At 34.7% G+C, this 20264-nt stretch overlaps 1 protein-coding gene across 1 annotated transcript in view; it reads right to left on the reverse strand.

Moving 5' to 3' along the window:
* CDH18 (cadherin 18) overlaps nucleotides 1–20264 on the reverse strand; it is a 518729-nt gene that overhangs the window by 17356 nt on the left and 481109 nt on the right. The window contains exon 11 of the mRNA XM_051969876.1: nucleotides 12237–12488. Within this exon, the coding sequence (XP_051825836.1) occupies nucleotides 12237–12488 (252 nt within the window). The remainder of the gene's footprint in view (nucleotides 1–12236; nucleotides 12489–20264) is intronic.

Genomic DNA, 20264 nt, shown 5'->3' on the forward strand with positions numbered 1-20264 from the left:
GTGAAGGATAGGTAAGTCCTTTTAGTCTATCCAATGAGAAGGCTCGGGTTTTCTGCTTTGAAACCCTGGACAAGCTGGAAGCTGACCAGGTTCCAGGAGCACATGGCAGAGTTGGGATGGCTTCCAGATGGCTTTGGGCCTCTCCCTTCAGGGATTAAATAAGCGTTCTCTTTGTACCTGATGATGTTTCTGATTAGTTAATTGGGAAGAGGTCTTTTAACTGACCTGTCCCACACAGTTTATGGGGCTCGTCTGGGATAAGGGTCTTCCCAGAGAGACGGCTGGGATCCTAATTCAAGGTAGGCACCAGCTTGCGTTCTCCAACCAACCTTGAGATCAGACTCTCAGCCTTTTTCTCTGTGAAGAATAGGCCTAGGACAGATGAGACACAGATGCAAATAGAAGGCATACAAATCATTGAAGATGAAATCCAGGGGAGAGAGAGTCAGGTAACTTATGCATGTGTGATCCTAGAGGCACAATCTGTTAATGTGCCCTTGAACTGTCCTTGTGGGCCCTGGGATCATCAAGTCTTGAGTGATCCAGATTAAGGTGTGAGGGACAGATTAAGGAGTTCTGTTAATGGCACAGGATAGGGGCACTTTATAGTTTGCTAGGAAGGTAGACAACTCCTTCTGATCCTGGTCTGCCAAGCAACCCTGGGGGACAGAGGGGTCAGCTGTGCATTTGCTGGAGACCAGGGACGAGATTGCATGCTCTGAGAGGAATGCATTCAATTCAAATCTTCGAAACAAAAAGGAAAAAAAATGCACTTGGGTATTTCTGTTGTATGTGGGGAAGGGATGGTCTCTTCCATGTAATTTTTGTCTGTTTGTCTTTGTGCAGAATATCGTTGTCATGTTTGTTCTGTGAGCTAGAATTTATTAGAAAGATCTGATTTTCCTGTAGGCTCCAACTCTGGCCAAAATTGGAGCTTTAGAAAAATTCCATTGGGAATGATGGTTAGGGAATTTGGCAATTGGTCATTTCAAAATTCCAAAGCAATTCAATTAAATTGGGGAGGATCATGCAGAGAGTGAAGATGATAGTTTCTCTTTTCCTTCCTCATTCCCTGACTGCAGCAGGGTCATGTGGGGCCCAAGGGAGAGAAAGAAACTATGCTGTTTAGTGAAATTCATTATTTGAAATATGATAGTAAAAGCAGTTTTATGTTATTGGGAATTTAAAGCTGTATTTGATTGGATTTTTAAGTTAAAATATAGATTATTAAAACAAAATGCCAGTAGCTTACCTTAGGGGACGTCATGTTTGTATCTCCCTACTTAGATGATATGTTGTTTTCTAGAAGTATTGGATAATTTGTAAACTATGAGTTATGCCTTAAAAATTTGCCAGCTCTGTTGGGCATATATATAAGTTTTATGAAATTTGGTTCAAAGTTATTGTGAATCTTGAAGTTTAAATTTTTAAAAAAAAAGTGATTTAAAGACAAGGGACAAGAAAGATTGATTTGCAAAAACAATTACTATTTTAAATGGAGCATCTAATTAGAAGAGTTATTGGTTTGGGAATGTTTAAAGTATGTAGGAAAAGGTTTGAGCAAGTAGGCATTGGGAGGAGAGAGAGAATTTGGACTGGAAGAGATGGCATGAAAGGAGGAAGAGAGAGGAAAATGGCTTGCCAGAAATAGGAGACAAAAAGGTGAAAACCCTTAGTGAATTTGCCATTTGACATGGGAAAAGAGATACCCCATGAGGTTGGGGCCTGTCTTTAGTTGGCAGATTGAATCCTGGGGAAATTGGCACCCTAAGAGGTTAGCTGTGAGAAGTTGGGATTGGGAAACATGGTGGAGTGGCAAAAGGAGAGCCACATAGAAAGAGCCATGTCAGGTGACAATCGAATCCCCCTCCCCCCATTAAGTGTGGCTGCTTTTTAACAAACTGCAGCTCCTTGTTGGTTCAAACATTTATTGCTTCTAATATTTAAAGGAATAGCCTACATTTACATGGTGTTAGTAACTGAATGATTTATTATTTTTTTTCAACTCTATAGCTGCTCTAAGAGGTTTGTTGGAACTATAAGTTTTCTGAAAACAGTTTATTTCTACTAAGATATCCCATCTGTCTTCAGCAAATTATTTAATTTTATTTAAGTGCATAATGGTCTCTTTAAGGAATATGATTAAAAAAAAAAAAAAAAACCTAGAGTAGAATTTTAATCTGATCTGATCCGATAATTTTAGAGTTATTTCCAAAAGTTTAATTTTTTTAAGAATAAAGAGAATATTAATGTTAAATATGAAAGTTTCTTTTATGTGGAAACAGATTGGATAAAATGCAATTTAGAATTTTTCTCTGTATTGGGTATTTTAAAAGCAAAATGATCTGTGTAATGTTGAACTTAGAACCATCTGCTTAGATATGAAAGATAAGCTGTATAAGCCCTGAACTTTTTAGGATGAATCTCTTACTGTGATCCTTGAGAGCTAGATTCATCTGAAGCTTTGATTAATGATAATTGTTATAGGAGATAAAATCTTTTGGGACTGCAGCTGATATTTATTTGGAGTTTCAAATTCAGGTAGATTGGATAGATTATCAAAGCAGTGCTCCACCATCTGAAAGGAATATGCCACAAGCTACTCTGAAGAAGCTGTTACGGGTGGAAGGTAATATTGGGGAACTAATTAGGACAATCTTGGTTTCTGCTGAAGATAGGATCCTTCTGACTCAATTTCCCAGTGGTGTTCTTTGGAATGAGAATACACCTGATTATTCCTGAGTCTGGCTTAAGGTCGAATGGTTTAAAAAAAAAAAAAAATTAGGAAAGTTACCTGATTTTTTCCTCTTACAGCAAATGTATGTAATCAGAGCAAGTGGTCAGTGGAAGCTATAAAACGCAATACAAGTATATAGGTATTTTAATTTGCAACTCAGCCCTGGAGGATTTTCTGGTTGCTGCTATTATATTTTTTAGCTGTTTTTACTTCCTGGGGCTGGAGTTTCTTTATTTAAAGGCTTACTTTGCCCAAGTACTTGGGGCCACTCCCACTTTGCCTTTAGTTCATTGAGAGAAAGCAGGCAATCTTATCATGCCCTTGATTAGGCTAAGTTTTTTGTTTTTTTGTTTTTTTTTAAGGACCCTATTAAACTAATCTGCCTAGAGTCTTTTACTACATGTTGATAGAAGGTGGGGCTAGGTCCTTGGGGTCTCTGGAACCCCAATCCTAGAGCCCTAACTTATTTATCAGAGATCTATATTGACTTCAAATGTGTTTTTCATGTTTTTCATGATCATGGGGGGCCATATGGAAAGAGAATTTTTGACACCCAAACAATTACTCATGAAGTATGCAGAGAAAATGATTACTGCCAGCTATCCATGGATCTAGAGAGATTTCTGTTGTTTCTTAAATAAAGGGGAATTCAGGCTTACAGATGAGCTGCCCATGTTGTTGATCTTTTGCCCCTGACCATGGCAACTTCGATTTCCTGATTCCTGCATTCCCTCATAGCTCTTAGGCAAGTAAATTCTGAAAAGGGCCTGCACATGTGCCCCTAGCAAGGACTTCTAACTGCTTTGTTTTGTTAACACCTGTGAAAAACTTTGATTAAAAATTTTCCCTTGTAAGGCTCCAGAGTTTTTGTGGGCGAGATCATACTCACTGAAAGGCATGTGTTCTACCCACTCCACCAATTCCTTTGAGGAAACAAAAGCAAGAATTTGGGAAAAACATTCCCCAATGCTGGATGAGAGGCATCTATGATAGCCTCATCTCCCCCTCAGCCTTATTCTGAATGGGTTTCCTGCTTACTGTCCCAGGTAATCTCTTTATTAACTCTACTTTTGTTTATTCTTTCTCTTTTACTCATATTTAATCCTTGCATTTAATATACTTGTGAGATAGAGTTGCTTCTTTCAGATTCCAGGCCATGAAATTCCAATCACTTGGTCAACCTGAAATCAACTGAGACCTAATTCTGAACATACAGCGCCAGACACTGCTGTGGCTGCCTTCAAGTTACTTGACTCCCCTTTTCAGTATGGACCCCAATGTGTAGGGCCAGCTCTACTCCCCTTGTCAGCCTGAAGCAGATCCATAAGATGAGACCTTAGTCCTTTTGTCTCAAATGAGTCTGGATCTGGACTGATTGAGGTGGAAATGATGACAATGGCTCTGAGGCCTTCAGGCCTCCACAGTGCTGCAGTCAAGATTGAGGTCAGAAATCTTCAAAGTGATGAAAAAGAAAGGGCACTGAATGGGACTGTTTGGATGAAGTATTTCTCAGTATTGAGTCACATGATCCCTGTTCCCAGAACTAGGACCCTGGGGAGACCATAATCTTTGGAGGGATGAATTTTGAACCCTGGGATACAGGAAGTTACAGGAAGTGACATGATCTGTGGGAGGCACACAGCATTGGTAACCATTGGTCAAGGATGGTTAAGTCCTTTTAGTCTATCTAATGAGAAGGCTCCGGTCTTTTGCTTTTAAATTCTGGACAAACCAGAAGCTGGCCAGGTTCCAGGAGCACATGGCAGAGTTGGGATGGCTCCCAGTTGTGTCAGGGCCTCTCCCTGCAGGGATTAAATAAATGCTTTCTCTTTGTACCTGATGATGTCTCTGATTAGTTAATTGGGAAGAGGGTCTTGAACCCAACTTGTCCCATACAATAGAAACTTTATTGTCATTTATTTTGCTAAACTATATGACAATTTTTTTTGTTTGTTTTGAAATAGTATTACCTCCTCTTGGTCTAGCAAAAAAGAAAAATGACACATTGGATGGGAATCATAAGATAATATTTTAACTGGATATTAATTTACTAATTAATTAAAAATTGGGATAGTTTTCTTGGAATTTTCATGTGATTAGAAGACCCAAGCATTATACTTTTGATGTTAAAGCATTTATTTGCAGAATCAAATAATTCTTTGTTTATAAAATGACTTAAAAAAATCAAATCTCCCCATTTGTTTTTCTTTTAAATTCTTCTATTTTATAAATACAGCATTAAAAATACATGAAAATGTAATATCCAAAAATAAAATTCTTGTAGAATTTTAGAGCTGGAAGGTACCAAGAGATCAACAAATCAGTCCCAGAAAGGCTAATACTATATGAAAGGACAGTACCCATAATGAGAAAAATTACATTTTTTCTATATTCCTCACTCCATTTTTCATATTGCCATTTTATAAAAAGGCAAGTGATATCCATAAATAGATGTCAGGATAGTGATGGTGTTGAAGTTAGGAAAGGGGGGGCCTCAAAAGTCACAGATTGGTTCGGTGAGGTGTCTCAAAAGAATTTTAAACCCATCTCCTAGTCAAGGAGCAATGTGTATTGAAAGTAATGGTATGCCATTACTTAGTGGACTGAATTCTAAGGGAATCCAGGAAAGAAACTGAAGCAAGGAGATACACTTATACAGCTTTCAATCATAGATATGTTAATTCTATGGCTCATAATAGGAAGGAGTGATCTCCAGAAGTAGTGATCTCTGGAAGAAGTGGTTCTCAATTGATAAGATTATTACTGACAAGATTACCAGTCAGAAATGAATTGGAGTGGTCTTATTCACTGTTGTCTCAGGAGTTTGATCTGTGGGAGTTTCTTGAAGCAAGAAGCTATCTGGCTAAGAAGTGGTCAGAGTCAAGATAGAGTGAGTATGTAAATTTCCTGAGGCAGATTCCAAAGCCAGGAGACCCAGGACCATTGACCCATTAGAACAGAAGCCCCCAAGGTCAGGCAAACACAAAATCACATGGTATTCTAAATCTTACTATAGAAAGATTAAATAAACAGATAGTATTTATATTGAAAAAGGGATGAGCTGTGGGTAGAGAGTACTTATAGCGTTCTCTAAGGATTTACCAGACTGAAATAAGTAAACTTGTTTTGTTTGGATCTGGGGAGCAAGTATAGGAACTAGGAATGGGTGGAAGTTGTAGAAGTATATTTGGGTTTAATATAAGAAAAACAAAGTCTTTATTAAGATAAGTTAAAGCATCCTATACCTTCTTTTAAGGACTAAATCATTAAAAATCTTAAAGAAGTTAAATAACACTGATAGAAGATATCAATGTGATTATGAGTAAGATTTGATAATCTCTAAGTTCCACTATAATTCTATTTCCAAATAATTTTAAATGATTGTTCCAAGTTGTAAATGTAAGAGGAAAACCCAAGTTTTCTGCTTATGTCTTGGTATTGTTTTGTATTGTTTAAAATTTAACATTATTCTGAGACTAGATTTGAATTCAAATCTTCCTGACTCCAGGTCCAGTGGATATGATGTGGTAAAAATCCTAGAGAGGATTTAGTAATAACCCTAAAGCTACCTGGCCTTGGGAGTACAACAAACATTGCTGACTGTGAGATAACAATCTGTTAGTATATGTTAGTGCAGTTATATAAGGAGCTATATAACAGTTATACACCCCCCATCTCCACCCCAATTCAGGATTTAACTTGCCTGGTATGGTATATTTGTCTGCAAAACCAGTTTTTTTTTTTTTTTTGCTCTTCAAAATATAATGTTTTACCTAGAAAAAATAACAACAAAATTCATATGGAAGAACAAAAGGTTGAGAATCTCAAGGGAATTAATGAAAAAAAACAAACAAACAAATGAAGGTGACCTAGCTGTACCTGATCTAAAACTATATTATAAAGCAGTAGTCACCAAAACCATTTGGTATTGGCTAAGAAATAGATTAGTTGATCAGTGGATTAGGTTAAGTTCACAAAACAAAATAGTCAACTACAGAAATCTAGTGTTTGACAAACCTAAAGATTCTAACTTTTGGGATAAGAATTCATTATTTCTTATAACATTATTCTGAGACTAGATTTGAATTCAAATCTTCCTGACTCCAGGTCCAGTGGATATGATGTGGTAAAAATCCTAGAGAGGATTTAGTAATAACCCTAAAGCTACCTGGCCTTGGGAGTACAACAAACATTGCTGACTGTGAGATAACAATCTCAGATCAGAGAAATGCAAATTAAGACCACTCTGAGATACTACTACACACCTGTCAGATTGGTTAAGATGACAGGAAAAAATAATGATGAAGTTGGAGGGAATGCGGGAAAACTGGGACACTGATGCATTGTTGGTAGAGTTGTGAACGAATCCAACCATTCTGAGGAGCAATCTGGAACTATGCTCAAAAAGTTATCAAACTGTGCATACCCAGCAGTGTTTCTACTGGGCTTATACCCCAAAGAGATATTAAAGAAGGGAAAGGGACCTGTATATGCCAAAATGTTTGCGGCAACCCTGTTTGTAGTGGCTAGAAAATGGAAAAATGAATGGATGCCCATCAATTGGAGAATGTTTGAGTAAATTGTGGTATATGAATGATATGGAATATTATTGTTCTGTAAGAAATGACCAGCAGGATGAATACAGAGAGGCTTGGAGAGACTTACATGAACTGATGTTAAGTGAAATGAACAGAACCAGGAGATCATTATATACGTCAACAAAGAGACTGTATGAGGATGTATTCTAATGGAAATGGATTTCTTCGACAAAGAGAAGATCTAACTCAATTCCAGTTGATCAAGGATGGACAGAAGCAGCTACACCCAAAGAAAGAACACTGGGAAATGAATGTAAACTGTTTGCATTTTTGTTTTTCTTCCTGAGTTATTTTTACATTCTGATTTCAGTTCTTCCTGTGCAACAAGAGAACTGCTTGGTTCTGCACACATATATTGTACCTAGGATATACTATGACATATTTAACATGTATAGGACTGCTTGCCATCTGGGGGAGGAGATGGAGTGAGGGAGGGGAAAAGTCAGAACAGAAGTGAGTGCAAGGGATAATGTTGTAAAAAAATTACCCAGGCATAGGTTCTGTCAATAAAAAGTTATAATTAAAAAATGTATATATATATACATATATATATAATGTTTTAACACCTATAGTCTTTTAATGTAGCCACTGCTAGATCTTGGGAGGTTCTAATTGTGGCATATTTGGATTTATTTATTTGGTTTTTTGTTGTTGTTTGTGTGTTTGTTTTTGTTTTTAGGTGTTTTTAACATTTTCGTCTTGACCTGGAGTTTTTGGAATTTGGCTGTTGTGCCACAGTTCCCTTTTATTATCCTGACTCAGTTTCCCTAATTGTCCTGACTCACTTTCCCCAAATTGTCCTGCCTGGGTTTCCCTGAATTGTTCTGCCTCAGTTCCTAATTTGTTCTGCTCAATCCTGCAACACTACCTCTCCCTCCTAATCATGATGATCCAGATAAAGAGAAAGAACTTCTATCTTAGACATCATTAGAATGTCCAGTGCCTCTCCCCATTCCAACCTATCAGAATGTCTGGTGCCTCCCCTGACCCTGTCAGAATTAGAGTCTGTTCCCACTCTCAGTGCTCTGACTCCACCCCTGCCTTGGTTTATCCTCTGGTAGCTTGGAGCTGTGTGTGTTTGTGTATGTGTGTGTGTGTGTGTGTGTGTGTGTGTGTGTGTGTATACTTCATGGATATATGGATAATGTGCTGCTGCATTAGCTGCTGGATGCTTTGGCCATCAGCCCTGGGGGCAACATGCCTCCAGCACAATCTCTCCCTTTCAAATAAAATATTAAAATTCTCTAATATCTATCTTGCCTCAATTTCTCTGGCATTACAGGCTATGATATTCTGAGCTTTATTTAAAGAAATCAAAATGAAAAATGCACAGGACAAAAGTAAATTGAACCAGCTTTTGTAAAAAAAATAACAATAATAAAAAGGAGAAGGAAGAAGGAGAAAACAACAAAAAGAACAAGTATAAGAACAAGAAAGAAGTATAACAACAAGAAGAGCAAAATTTTCCAATTTCTATTGTTAATGGCAGGTTGAGTCCTCAGAGAGCAGTTCTTATTCTGAAATTACATAGTAAAGGCAGCAAATATAAAATCTTTTAAGAACCTGTTTTACTCCTTCCCAGAAATACACACAGCATCTATAAGAGGAATAAGTTTAAACTTAGACCATAATAGGAGTAAAGCACATATGTAAGAAATATTTATATGCAAGAATTTTAAATTGCTTGATATTTACGTCTACTTTTCCTCCACTCAAGAACTGACTTTTAAATTTTTAATCAACTGACAAAACATTATTTCACCAAAAAAGAAGATAGAAAATGATTTTAGAAGATAAGAAAATAAAATCTGTAAATGTATTTATATTTTCTTTTCCAAAAGAGCAAATTTAATGTTTTCACATAATGAATCAAAATAGATCACAAATCTACAAACATATGAAAATAATTGAAATTTATGTTAAATTTCTATTTTCCTGATTATGACATGGAAAAAAAATAAAACAACAAAAAACCAAGAATAAATAAACTTTCCTCTCTAATTCAAATGATATTATCCAGACCTTGACAACTTCAGGGTAAATGTTTAAGGTAGGTGGAAATTGAATAATAGAAGGACAGATCAAAAGGAATGTGACCAAAAATTGCCCAGTGCTTAGTACACTGACATAAGTGCTTAATAAATGATTGTTTCTTTCTGTCTTTCTTTATAGGATAAAGTCTTGTAACCATCCCCAAGAATCACTAGCATTGGACTTTGTTTTAATCTTTATGAAAGAACTGAAAGAAATTGAATTGGGGATATTCAGAGGACATAGAAAATTAAGTCATGGCACGAGAGATGGAAAATACCTTGGAAATCATCTAATCCAGATTTCTTATTTTATTAATGAGGAAACAAAATGTCTGTCCAAATTCATGTAGATGGTAACAGGCAGGATTGAAATTCAGAGTCTCAGACTTCAACTCCAGGTTTCTTTACTTTGCAACATTCTGTCTCCCAATCTTGCTAAGTATCAAGGAAAGAGTCAATTTGAATGCTCAGTATCAGTTACAAATTTAATTAGGAACCTTATATTTTTATGACATGAGGTAGAAACAAATTTCTCTCACATTCTCACCTTATTGTGTGAACCTATCAGTTATGTATGGTTGATAAAACAAAACAATGGTGTCTATGTAAGAAACCCTATGAGAAAAAGAAAATTGAATACTTAAAAATATATAATAATAATCACAAGTATAATAATTACTATTATAAATAGCATTTATATATGGCTTTAAGATTCATAAACCACTTTACAAATATCTCATTTTATCCTCACAAGAACCCTGAAAAGTAGATCTTATTGATGTAATAGCAATGATTTTGTGTTTCCCTGATTTTAGGGGGCTTCTATTTTAATCCTAAATCTTCTGGCTTTGGAGTCTTCTTCAGGGACTTCCCACACTCCCAATATAAAAACAATTTGTCTGATTTTGAATAGAACATTCTTCAGTTCATTGCTGATTGATAATCTACTCAGTGATAATCTGGTCATTGAGAATCAAATTCCAGAGACTACTCGATGGCCCTACTTATGGGCTATGGAATTAGCATGTCAGTGATAGAAAGCTGGACAGATGTGTCTCTTTGCTTCTGTTTCCTTGTTATTTTTTATTTTTGGAACTTAGACTGCTTGTTATAGCATTATAATTACAATAAAACTTTGCCCCTTGACCAGGAAATGGTTCAAGGATGCACATTCTTTTGAAACACCTCACAATACCAGTCTATAACTCCAAACTTTTGAGGTCCCCTTCCCAATATCAACATTATAATTGCCCCCAACTTAGAGATAAGAAAGCTGAGGCAGACAGACATTAAGTGATTTGCCCAGGATTATAATTAATAAGTATCTGAGACTAGAGCTGAAATGTCTTTCTGACTTCAGGTCTAGTGGATAAGTATGCAGCTCTATTTGGTCCACTCAGTTTATGCCAATATCAAATCTGGTTGTTCTTCCTTTGGGCCACATGTGTCTTGACCTAGCAAATAGAAGAAAATCCCCTGAGAGGGAATAATTTTCCACCACATGCTGGCAATATCTGCTTATATTATTTATAGTGATCTAATTATCCTCCGAGCATATTTCTTTAAAAATAATGAGTTATAATATTATATACTTTGTAGAAAAAAAATGTGAGTACAAGGAATATGCTAGAGCCAGCTTCCAACAGGATCCCCAAAAAATCATTGTTAAAATTTCAGCTTGAACATATACATTCACAAATCAGCAAATGATATAAATCTGAGCTTTATGTATTTATTTTCTAGATTTAAAGACAAAATGAAAAATCTTAATAATACTAATTATACTTAAAGGTTTGTCATAGAGATACTATTAAATATTTATCAGCACCATCCTGCCAGTGACCCTTTCCCTCTCAAATATGTCAATAATAGTGTATCCTGAGGCTGACCTTCTTTCAGCTATATTCTCAGGAGGAGAAGATTAAAAACATGGAATTCTATGCTTTCGGGTGAAAACTACTAGTTCAACTATAGCAGTGAAAGGTAGAGAGCTTGAAGAAGTATAAAAAGGTAAAAAACAGTTAAAATAGCATTTAAAGAAAATAATATTCTTAGGAAATTTGTGTTAATAGCATACTCAATTACTGATGTCAGAATTTTTTCTTATATCAGCAATAGAAGAAAAAATTACTATTTCAATTTTAGTCAATCATAATTTCCCATAAAATATAAATTTGATTATTTTCTTCTTTACTACTTGGGAGCCCTCCAAACTGCATTGATCCATTTTATAAAGGGGGTGGATAAAGACTTGAAATCAGGCTCTAGTAAAAGATAAAGTACAATTTATCTTCCAATTCAAAGACAGTTTTATATATAGCATTTTATAATTTTGTTAACCAGATATTAGAGTATTAGCTAAAGGGTTTGGGACATTGAAATGCTGATTGAAGAATTTCTCTCCAAAGTCATTTCCCTTCTCTTTTATAAGTTTCAGACTCTCTTTAAATGAATATAAATTCCTCCCAGAGAGATTATTAGACTATGTCTACATAAAAAATTTAAAAGTAACATATTTCTATCTATATTGTGTCATTTCTTTTATCCCCCAATGGCTTTCCACTGGATTTTTCCTCTTTCAAACTCTTTCACATACTTGAATCAAAATAATTTCCAAATTGCTTTTGATGATTTTGTAGTACTAGTTACTCATTGGTATATGAAGACCAGGAATTCCAGAACATAGTGGCCTTTTATGACTTTGATTTTGCAACCATTTTTGTTAACTTCTTTTGTGGCCCACTACCAAAGACTTTGGATTTTTGTCACTTTTGAGAAGTCTCACTTTCATCATATACCAGTCATTTCTGGGACATTTCAAAGTAGAACAAGAAATTAGAACAATGGCATTACATTTTAATGGCTTACCCAAGAGAATGAGGACACAGAGAAGAATAGCAATTAAGGCTCCTGTACTTAAGCCTGCAGAGGACAGGAAAGCTTCAGCATGGCAGGTTCTCACACGCCCATCTCTCTCACATGCACATACTCTGATGGTGAGGGTGCTGCTGCTGCTAAGAGAGGGGATTCCCCCATCAGAGATCATAATAGGTAGATAATACACATCCTGAATAGTTCGACTAAATCTCCGCCTTCTTGTCAGAATGCTGGCCGTGTTGTCTAAGACAGACAAAAGCAAAATAAAATTCATTTAGTAAAACCATGGTAGTTGATAGGCATTCCTTTTAGTGGGGAAAAAAAAAAAATATATATATATATATATATATATATATGTATGTATGTATATATACACATACACACACTTCAGTGAAAGTCCTTTTTCAGATTTATTGAAATCAGACAAGGTGAAAGAGGAGTAATTATGATGGTGAGTCAATTTTACCCAGTAGATAGACTTGTCCTTCTTCTAACCATTACTCTCTATGGATCAGTGGGAAAAGTGCAACCTCTCATTTCCTTCCTGTCTAAGACTATAAATTGAAAAACAGGTGCTAATATTTAGAAATAAAGGGGAATTTTCATACTGGGAATTTCTCATACCACTGAAATTCAATTTTGTTCCAAAAGGAATCAATTATTGTATAATCTCAAATGTAAAATCATCTTAAATCTAGTTACAGAGAGATAAAGCCATCATTATTCTATGAATACTTCAACTCAGCTTCTCAGTTTGCTAAAAGGAAATAATGACAAATGAAAATATGGTACTTTTAGATTGGCAAAGCTCTTTATATAAATCATGACTCATAATAATCCTGTGAGATAAATACAAGTATTATCTACCTATCTATCTATCTATCTAGTTTTTTTTTTTTTTTCCTCTGATGCAATTGGGATAAATGACTTGTACAGGGTCACACAGCTAGGAAATATTAAGTGTCTAAGACCAGATTTGAAGTCAGGTCCTCCTGACTTCAGGGCTGGTACCCTATCCACTGTGCTACCTAGCTGCCCCAATATTATCTGTTTTACAAATGAAAAAAAAAAAAAAACTGATATTGAAATAGGTTAAGTAATTTGTAAATGGATGCTTAGTTGGATGGCAGAATTTAATGCCAGATCTGGAGTAAGGAACATTTGAGTTCAAATATGGCCTCAGATACTTACTAGCTGTGTAACTCTGAACAAGTCACTCCATGTCTTTTTATCACTTCCTCATCTATAAAAATAATAGCACATTGATAAAATGGTATCAGTAAGTTTTTGTTTCTTTTCAGGAGGTACTTGGTTTATTTACTAGTTGTGTTAAAATTGTATCTTTTTTGATCCTCTTGACCTTCCTTCTAGTTAGAATAATAAAGTTATAAATAAGTAATATAAAGTCACAATAATGGTAAGATTGCAAAAGGAAATCTAGAAGCTACTTTAAACTGTCACAATGATCAAAGCAGCATAATTTGCAAACAATATCACATATTAACTAAAAATAATATTGTATTTATCTACTAAATCAGAAAAGCTATTTAGCCTTTTTGGTCAGCGTCTTTTGGTCTTATGAATTGTAAACTTCAAATGACTGCCAGACACTGCTATAGAATAACAGAAAGTGCTGATAAGTATAAGATGATGTGGATATGTTAATGAAATAACCCCAAAGGGTCATGGAGAAAAGAAAATCTAACCTTCCATGAAAATCTTCTTAAAAAAATGAGATTTCAAACTTCTGCTCCCCTAGCACTCTTTTGTCTCCTAATAATCCATGCTGCTTAAGTGCTTCCAAATCTTAACTGTCACTATTTAAGTGATTCTCGCCTTTCCCATACTCTTCCCCAAACTTCCTATCTTTCTCTATTTGTCTCTGTTACTATTTATCTCTATACTCTATATGCCACTTGCCCTTGCCCCCTCTGTCTTATTAAAGTATAATTGAAGCATTATTCCCTAGGGCCATTATGGTGATTCTTGTGAATATCCAAAAAAACAAAGTAGTCTGCTTCTGTTTAATAATTCCATTAAAAATAATTAGCAATTCACTACCTAACTTGCCATAGTTAGCTCTTAATCTCTCTAACTCTCACTTTACTTGCACAAATACTCATACTTAGTATTCATCTCACAGAACTATTGTGAGATCACTTTATAAACTTTTAGATGCAGAATTCTACCAAAAATTTAAAGAAAATTACTTCCAATGCCATTAAAAAAATTTAGAAAAATAGGAAAAGGAGGCCTACCAAATTCCAGTTAAAATACAGATTTTGTGCTGATACTTAAACCAGGTAGAGTGTCAAAACAAAACAAAATAAGAAAAGAAAATTATAGACCAATTTCCTTAATGAATATTGAGGCAAAAATCTTAAATACATTATTAGCAAAGAGATTAGAGCAAGTTATCACAATATAATATATTATGACAAAGTAGGATTTTATACCAGGAATGTAGAGCTGGTTCAACATTAAGAAAACTATTAGCATATTTGACTATATCAATAACTGAACTGGTAGAAATCATATGATTATCTCAGTAGATGCAGAAAAATAACAAAATTCAGCATATTCATATCAAAAACATGAGAGAACATAGGAATAAATGGCATTTTTCCTTAAAATTATCAATACCTAAACCCATCAGTAAGCACATTTATAATGGAGATAATTTCAAAGCATTCCCAATAGAATCCTGGATAAAACAAGGTTATCCACTATCATCATTACTACTACTCAATATTGTATCAGAAATGTTAGCTTTAGCAATTAAAAAAATAAATAAGAAATTAAAGGAATTAGAATAGGTAATGAGGAAACCAAATTATCACTTTCTGAAAAAGGTAAGATGTTATACTTAGAGAATCCTAGAGAATCAATTAAAAAACTACTGAAAACATTTCACAACTTTAGCAAAGTTGCAATGTACAAAATAAATCCAAAAAAATCATCAGCATCTCTATATGTTACCACAAATTGCAGTAGCAAGAAATTCAAAGAGAAATTAAATTTAAAATAACTGTAGATTATATAAAATATTTGGGAGTCTACCTGCCAAGGAACTATATGAACACAATCACAGCATACTTTCCACACAAATAAAGTTACATCTAAATAACTGGAAAAATATCAAGTGCTCATGGGCAGGCTGAGGTAACATTTTACCTAAATTAATCTTCTGATTCAGTGCCATAGAAATCAAACTGTCAAGAAATTACTTTAAATAGCTAGAAAAATAATCACAAATTCATCTAGAAAAACAAAAAGTCAAGAATTTCCAGGGAATTAATGAAATAAAATGCAAATGAAAGTACCCTAGTTGTACCAGACCTAAAACTCTATTATAGAACAGTGGTCATCAAAGCCATTTGTTACTAATAAAGACATAGAAACAAAACCAATGCAGCCAAGATTAGAAGAGAAGCAGGAAACCGTGGGGAAAAAAAATTTACATCCAAGGGTCTGATAAAGGCCTCATTTCTAAATATATAGAGAATTGATTCAAATTTATAAGAAAACAAGTCATTCTCCAATTGAAAATGGTCAAAGAATATACACAGACAGTTTTTAGATGAAGAAATTAAAATGACTATTTCTAGTCATATAAAAAAAATGCTCTCACTTCTGATCAGAGAAATGTAAATTAAAACAACTCTGAGGTACTACTACACACTTCTCAGATTGGCTAAGATGACAGGAAAAAATAATGATGAATGTTAGAGGGGATGTGAGAAAACTGGGACAGTAATATATTGTTGATGGAGTTGTGAATTGATCCAACTATTCTGTAGAACAATTTGGAACTATGCCTAAGGGATTATCAAACTGTGCATACCCTTTGATCCAGCAGTGTTTCTACTATGCCTATATCCCAAGAGATCATAAAAAGGGAAAGGGATCCTACATGTACAAAAATATTTGTAGTTGCTCTTTTTGTAATAGTAAGGAACTGGAAACTTAGTGGATAACTATCAATTAGGAAATGATTTAATAATTTGTGGTTACATGAATTTTATGGACTATTACTGTTCTGTGAGGACAGATCAGCTGGATGATTTCAGAAAGATCTGGAGAGGCTTACATTAACTGATGCTTGGCTCTTTTCAACAAAGAAGTGATTCAAGCTAATTCCAATAGACTTGTGATGGAGAGAGCTATCTGTATCCAGAAAGAGGACTGAATGTGGATTATAAAGTAGTATTTTCACCTTTTTCATTGTTGTTTGCTTGCTTGTTTTTTTTTTTTCTCATTTTTTTTTCTTTTAGATCTGATTTTTCTTGCGCAGCATGATAAATGTGCAAATATATTTAGAAGAATTGCACATGGTTAACATATATTGGATTACTTGCTGTCTAAGGGAGGGGGAAAGGGAAGGAGAAAAATATAGAACACAAGGATTTGCAGGGGTAATTGCTGAACACTATCTTTGCATGTATTTTAAAAAATAAATAGCTATTATTAAAAAAAAAAAGTCTCTGTCTATTGATCAAGAAGGGTGGGATGCTGCCCAGCTAGACAAATTCATAGCCAATTTCTCATACTCGAGTAAAATAGAAGTAGCAAAGAGCCAGAAGAGAGTGAGCAAAAGAACTTAGGGAACTATTTCATAGGTACAGAGGCTTAGAAAATAGGTGTAGGTTAAACTGCCTATTTCCAGAAAAAATTATAAGAATTTTCAAGGGAACTGCAAAGTAGTTTTATTTCAGACCCAGAAAAGATGGAAACAGGGGTAAGGGTTAAAATGACCTGCTGCTTTGATTTGTGCAATATTTTTCTTCTTTATAGAAGCATTCACTAACCACATATACAATTTGGGTTCTCTCTTTGCGAAAGTGTTGAAATATAAGGCAGAATGAAATGCAACTCCAAGCATTGGTTTATGATTGTTAGTGACATAGAAACTATAGCAGGTCAGAGGAGGTGGAGGTACAGGTGGAGGGGAGAAGTAGGAGGTTACTTCATTGTAACATAATAGAAAAAGAAATCATTTACCAAGGTGGAAAGGAAAAAAAAAAAAAAAGAGGGCATAGAAGGTGAAACCATGGAGGAGGATATTCACAAGTGAAGGCAGAAGGGACAAGAGTTAAGAAGGCAGATGATTTGAGGAAGTTTATATTTTAGAGCTTTCCATTCTACTGTTTGATAAGAGGATTACAAGTTTAGTCCTTGAAAGGACTTTTAAAGAACATTTACTCTAAAAGTGCTTTAACAAATCTATTGTAATCAATAAAAATGATTGGAAAAGATCATTTTGTAGCTCAATCCCATTATTTTATAGAAAAAAAAAATGTTTAGCTCAGGGAGATTAAGTGAATTGATCAGTGTTGGTCAGAGCTAGGACTTAAATCTGTTTCCTCTGACTCCAGATACAATGCTCTTTCCACTGATTCATGTCAAGGAAAATGGCAACATCCCTGGTGTTGTAGCAGAAGAGGGAAACTGTCACATGCCTTATGCAGAGAGAAACTTTGAATGGCAAGTTATTAGACATAACAGCAGTCAGCCAGCCCCTGGGAGGCAGCCATTCCTAATTATTCCCCATGATGCTCATCAGTAGCTGGGCTATTTAAGGCAGCTTTAATACTGGGTCTGACCCATTTAGTTCTGGAGAAGCCACGACAAGCAAGTTGTGCCACATTGAGAATAACAGTCAGAAAATTCAGATATTCAAGTGATTGTGACGTAGCTCTAGTTTGGAAGTGAGGGGGAAAACATTTTTTTCTCATTTCTTCCTATGAATAGTTGTAATTTCTTAGAATTTATTTTCTTGGGCTTCAGAAGCTAGAGAATTTGCTTTGTCAGTCATGCTGTTGTAACTAGGGACCTCGGGACAGGAGGTCTATTTTATCTCATGTGTCTGTGGGTAGTAACAGCTACTTACATTTTTATCCTTCCTTCTCAGGTACCAGTGGAAATCTGTCTATGATGTGAAATGGTCCTGGTGGCACTTAATAGCATCTATTTGTAAATGTCTTGTTAAGGCTTTCCTTGTTATTTATTTAAGAGAAAGAATTGATGGAAGAAAGAAAAAAAAAAAAAACATAAGACGACAAGTAAACAATCAATCACCAGGAATGATTAGATTTTAAAGATGTACAAAAAATGTTAATATTCTATCTTTTTATCAGCAATGAACTGCTCTTTAATTGTGTCAAGAAACAGGTAAGTACTGATTAAACAATATAACTTCTAATATATATAATATAATATAATATAATATGATATAATATAATATAATATAATATAATATAATATAATATAATAAATATACCTAATATTTAGTTAACCTGCAAGATTTTAACAATTATTCATTTAGTGAAATAGTTCAAAAGTGACTTGAGGAGGCTGTGCCTATGGCTTGTGTAAGAGGGCAGAGTAGGCTGGGTAGGATGTGAGGATGAGAGTATATCACTTATTGACAGTGTTATTAGAAACTTACCTGTAGGAGGAAATGCATGCAGATGAAGTAGTAATGGCAAACACAGACCCATACAGACAGTTACAGAAAGATATAGCCAGCAAGGAACTTTGGGAACTTTAAATCCTAATAGGGAAAGAATGCTGGTGATGGGCTCAACATGGGACTTTCAGTAACCAGGACTTGTAAATATACTCATTAACACACTGTACTTTCACTTTTAGTTTACTCTCTCTGGGGATTTCATGTTTAAGAGAAGAGTGCATCTTTTGGGAAAAATGTTTTAATACCAACAGTTCTTACTATACGATTTAAATAAATATCTTTGTCAAAATCCAAGTGATGCTACTGTGATAATCAAGGGCAGTGAAAACTTGTGAATAATAGTACTCAAAATCCAGTCCATCATTATCATCCCTAGGATCCTGAGATTAATAATAATTACCTACATTCTGGTATTTGACTCTCATTGTTAGTGAAAGTTGCCCTGGAAGGAATGCTTTACAAATATTAGTGTTTTCCTATAAAGAATAAACTATTAGTTTAGAAGAATAAGCAGTTTCCCATATCCATAAAAGATGACAGAATCTCAGATGTTAAAAGAATGAGGAAACCTCTTCTCCAGAAGAAGAACCTTGTCCTATTTGGGACAATCTCTCTGCTTAGAATTGAGAAAGAGAGAAAATGAGAGACAGAGAGAGAGACAGAGAGAGAGAGAGAGATGTCAGTACATAGATACTTACAAGATTAACTATGAAATATGCTAACTATCTTCTTGGGATAAGTATCTGAGACACATCTGCAAGGCTGTTAGTTCTAAAATCATTTCCCATTTCTGTTGATTTACCTGAGAACAAATGTTATTAAAATAAAGGGTGGAGAGGGGAACCTAAAGAATATTCCTTGTCACTTTGAAGGTCTGGTTTGAAAATTATAAGGGGCACAGAAAAGGAATGTGAACGCTTCTCCAAGCCAAAGTTTGGGTATTTAGGAGAAAAAGGAAGCCATGTGATAATTATTTTCTGAAGTCAGAGGACATGAATTTAAATGCCATTTGATCAACAAAACCCCTTAACCTCTTTAGAACTTAGTTTTCTCATCTGTAAAAGTAATTGGCATAGCTGTACTAGATAATTTACCAGTTCTCTGGTAACTCTATATCTCTACTCTAAATCTATAATTATAAGATTTAGGCAATAAAAAGATGGCTATATAAATAGGACCAATTATTTAAACTATTGCCCCAATGAATTTCTGAGAAAAAAATTAGTGTCTATCTCACAAGGAAAGAGAAGAAAGAATTTGATATGTTGAACTTAAATAAGTCAACTTTAACCTGAAAATAGAAATGTAGAAAGAAAAAAGTTAATATAATATTAAGGCAAAAATTATGGAGGATTACAGGTATAGCATAAGAAAAGCAAACAAACAAACAAACAAACAAAAACAATAGATGAGATGTCCAGGAATTGTTTTACAGGAGGAAATAATTGGGAAGACTAGAGGTAATAGTTTATACAGCTTTAAATTGTAAAATAGCTTGTTCTACTAGAGATAATCTTGGAATTGGAGTCTGAAAGGCCTGAAAGTTC

Source organism: Antechinus flavipes, chromosome 1 (genome assembly GCF_016432865.1).
Source record: "Antechinus flavipes isolate AdamAnt ecotype Samford, QLD, Australia chromosome 1, AdamAnt_v2, whole genome shotgun sequence".
Lineage (NCBI taxonomy): Eukaryota > Metazoa > Chordata > Mammalia > Dasyuromorphia > Dasyuridae > Antechinus > Antechinus flavipes.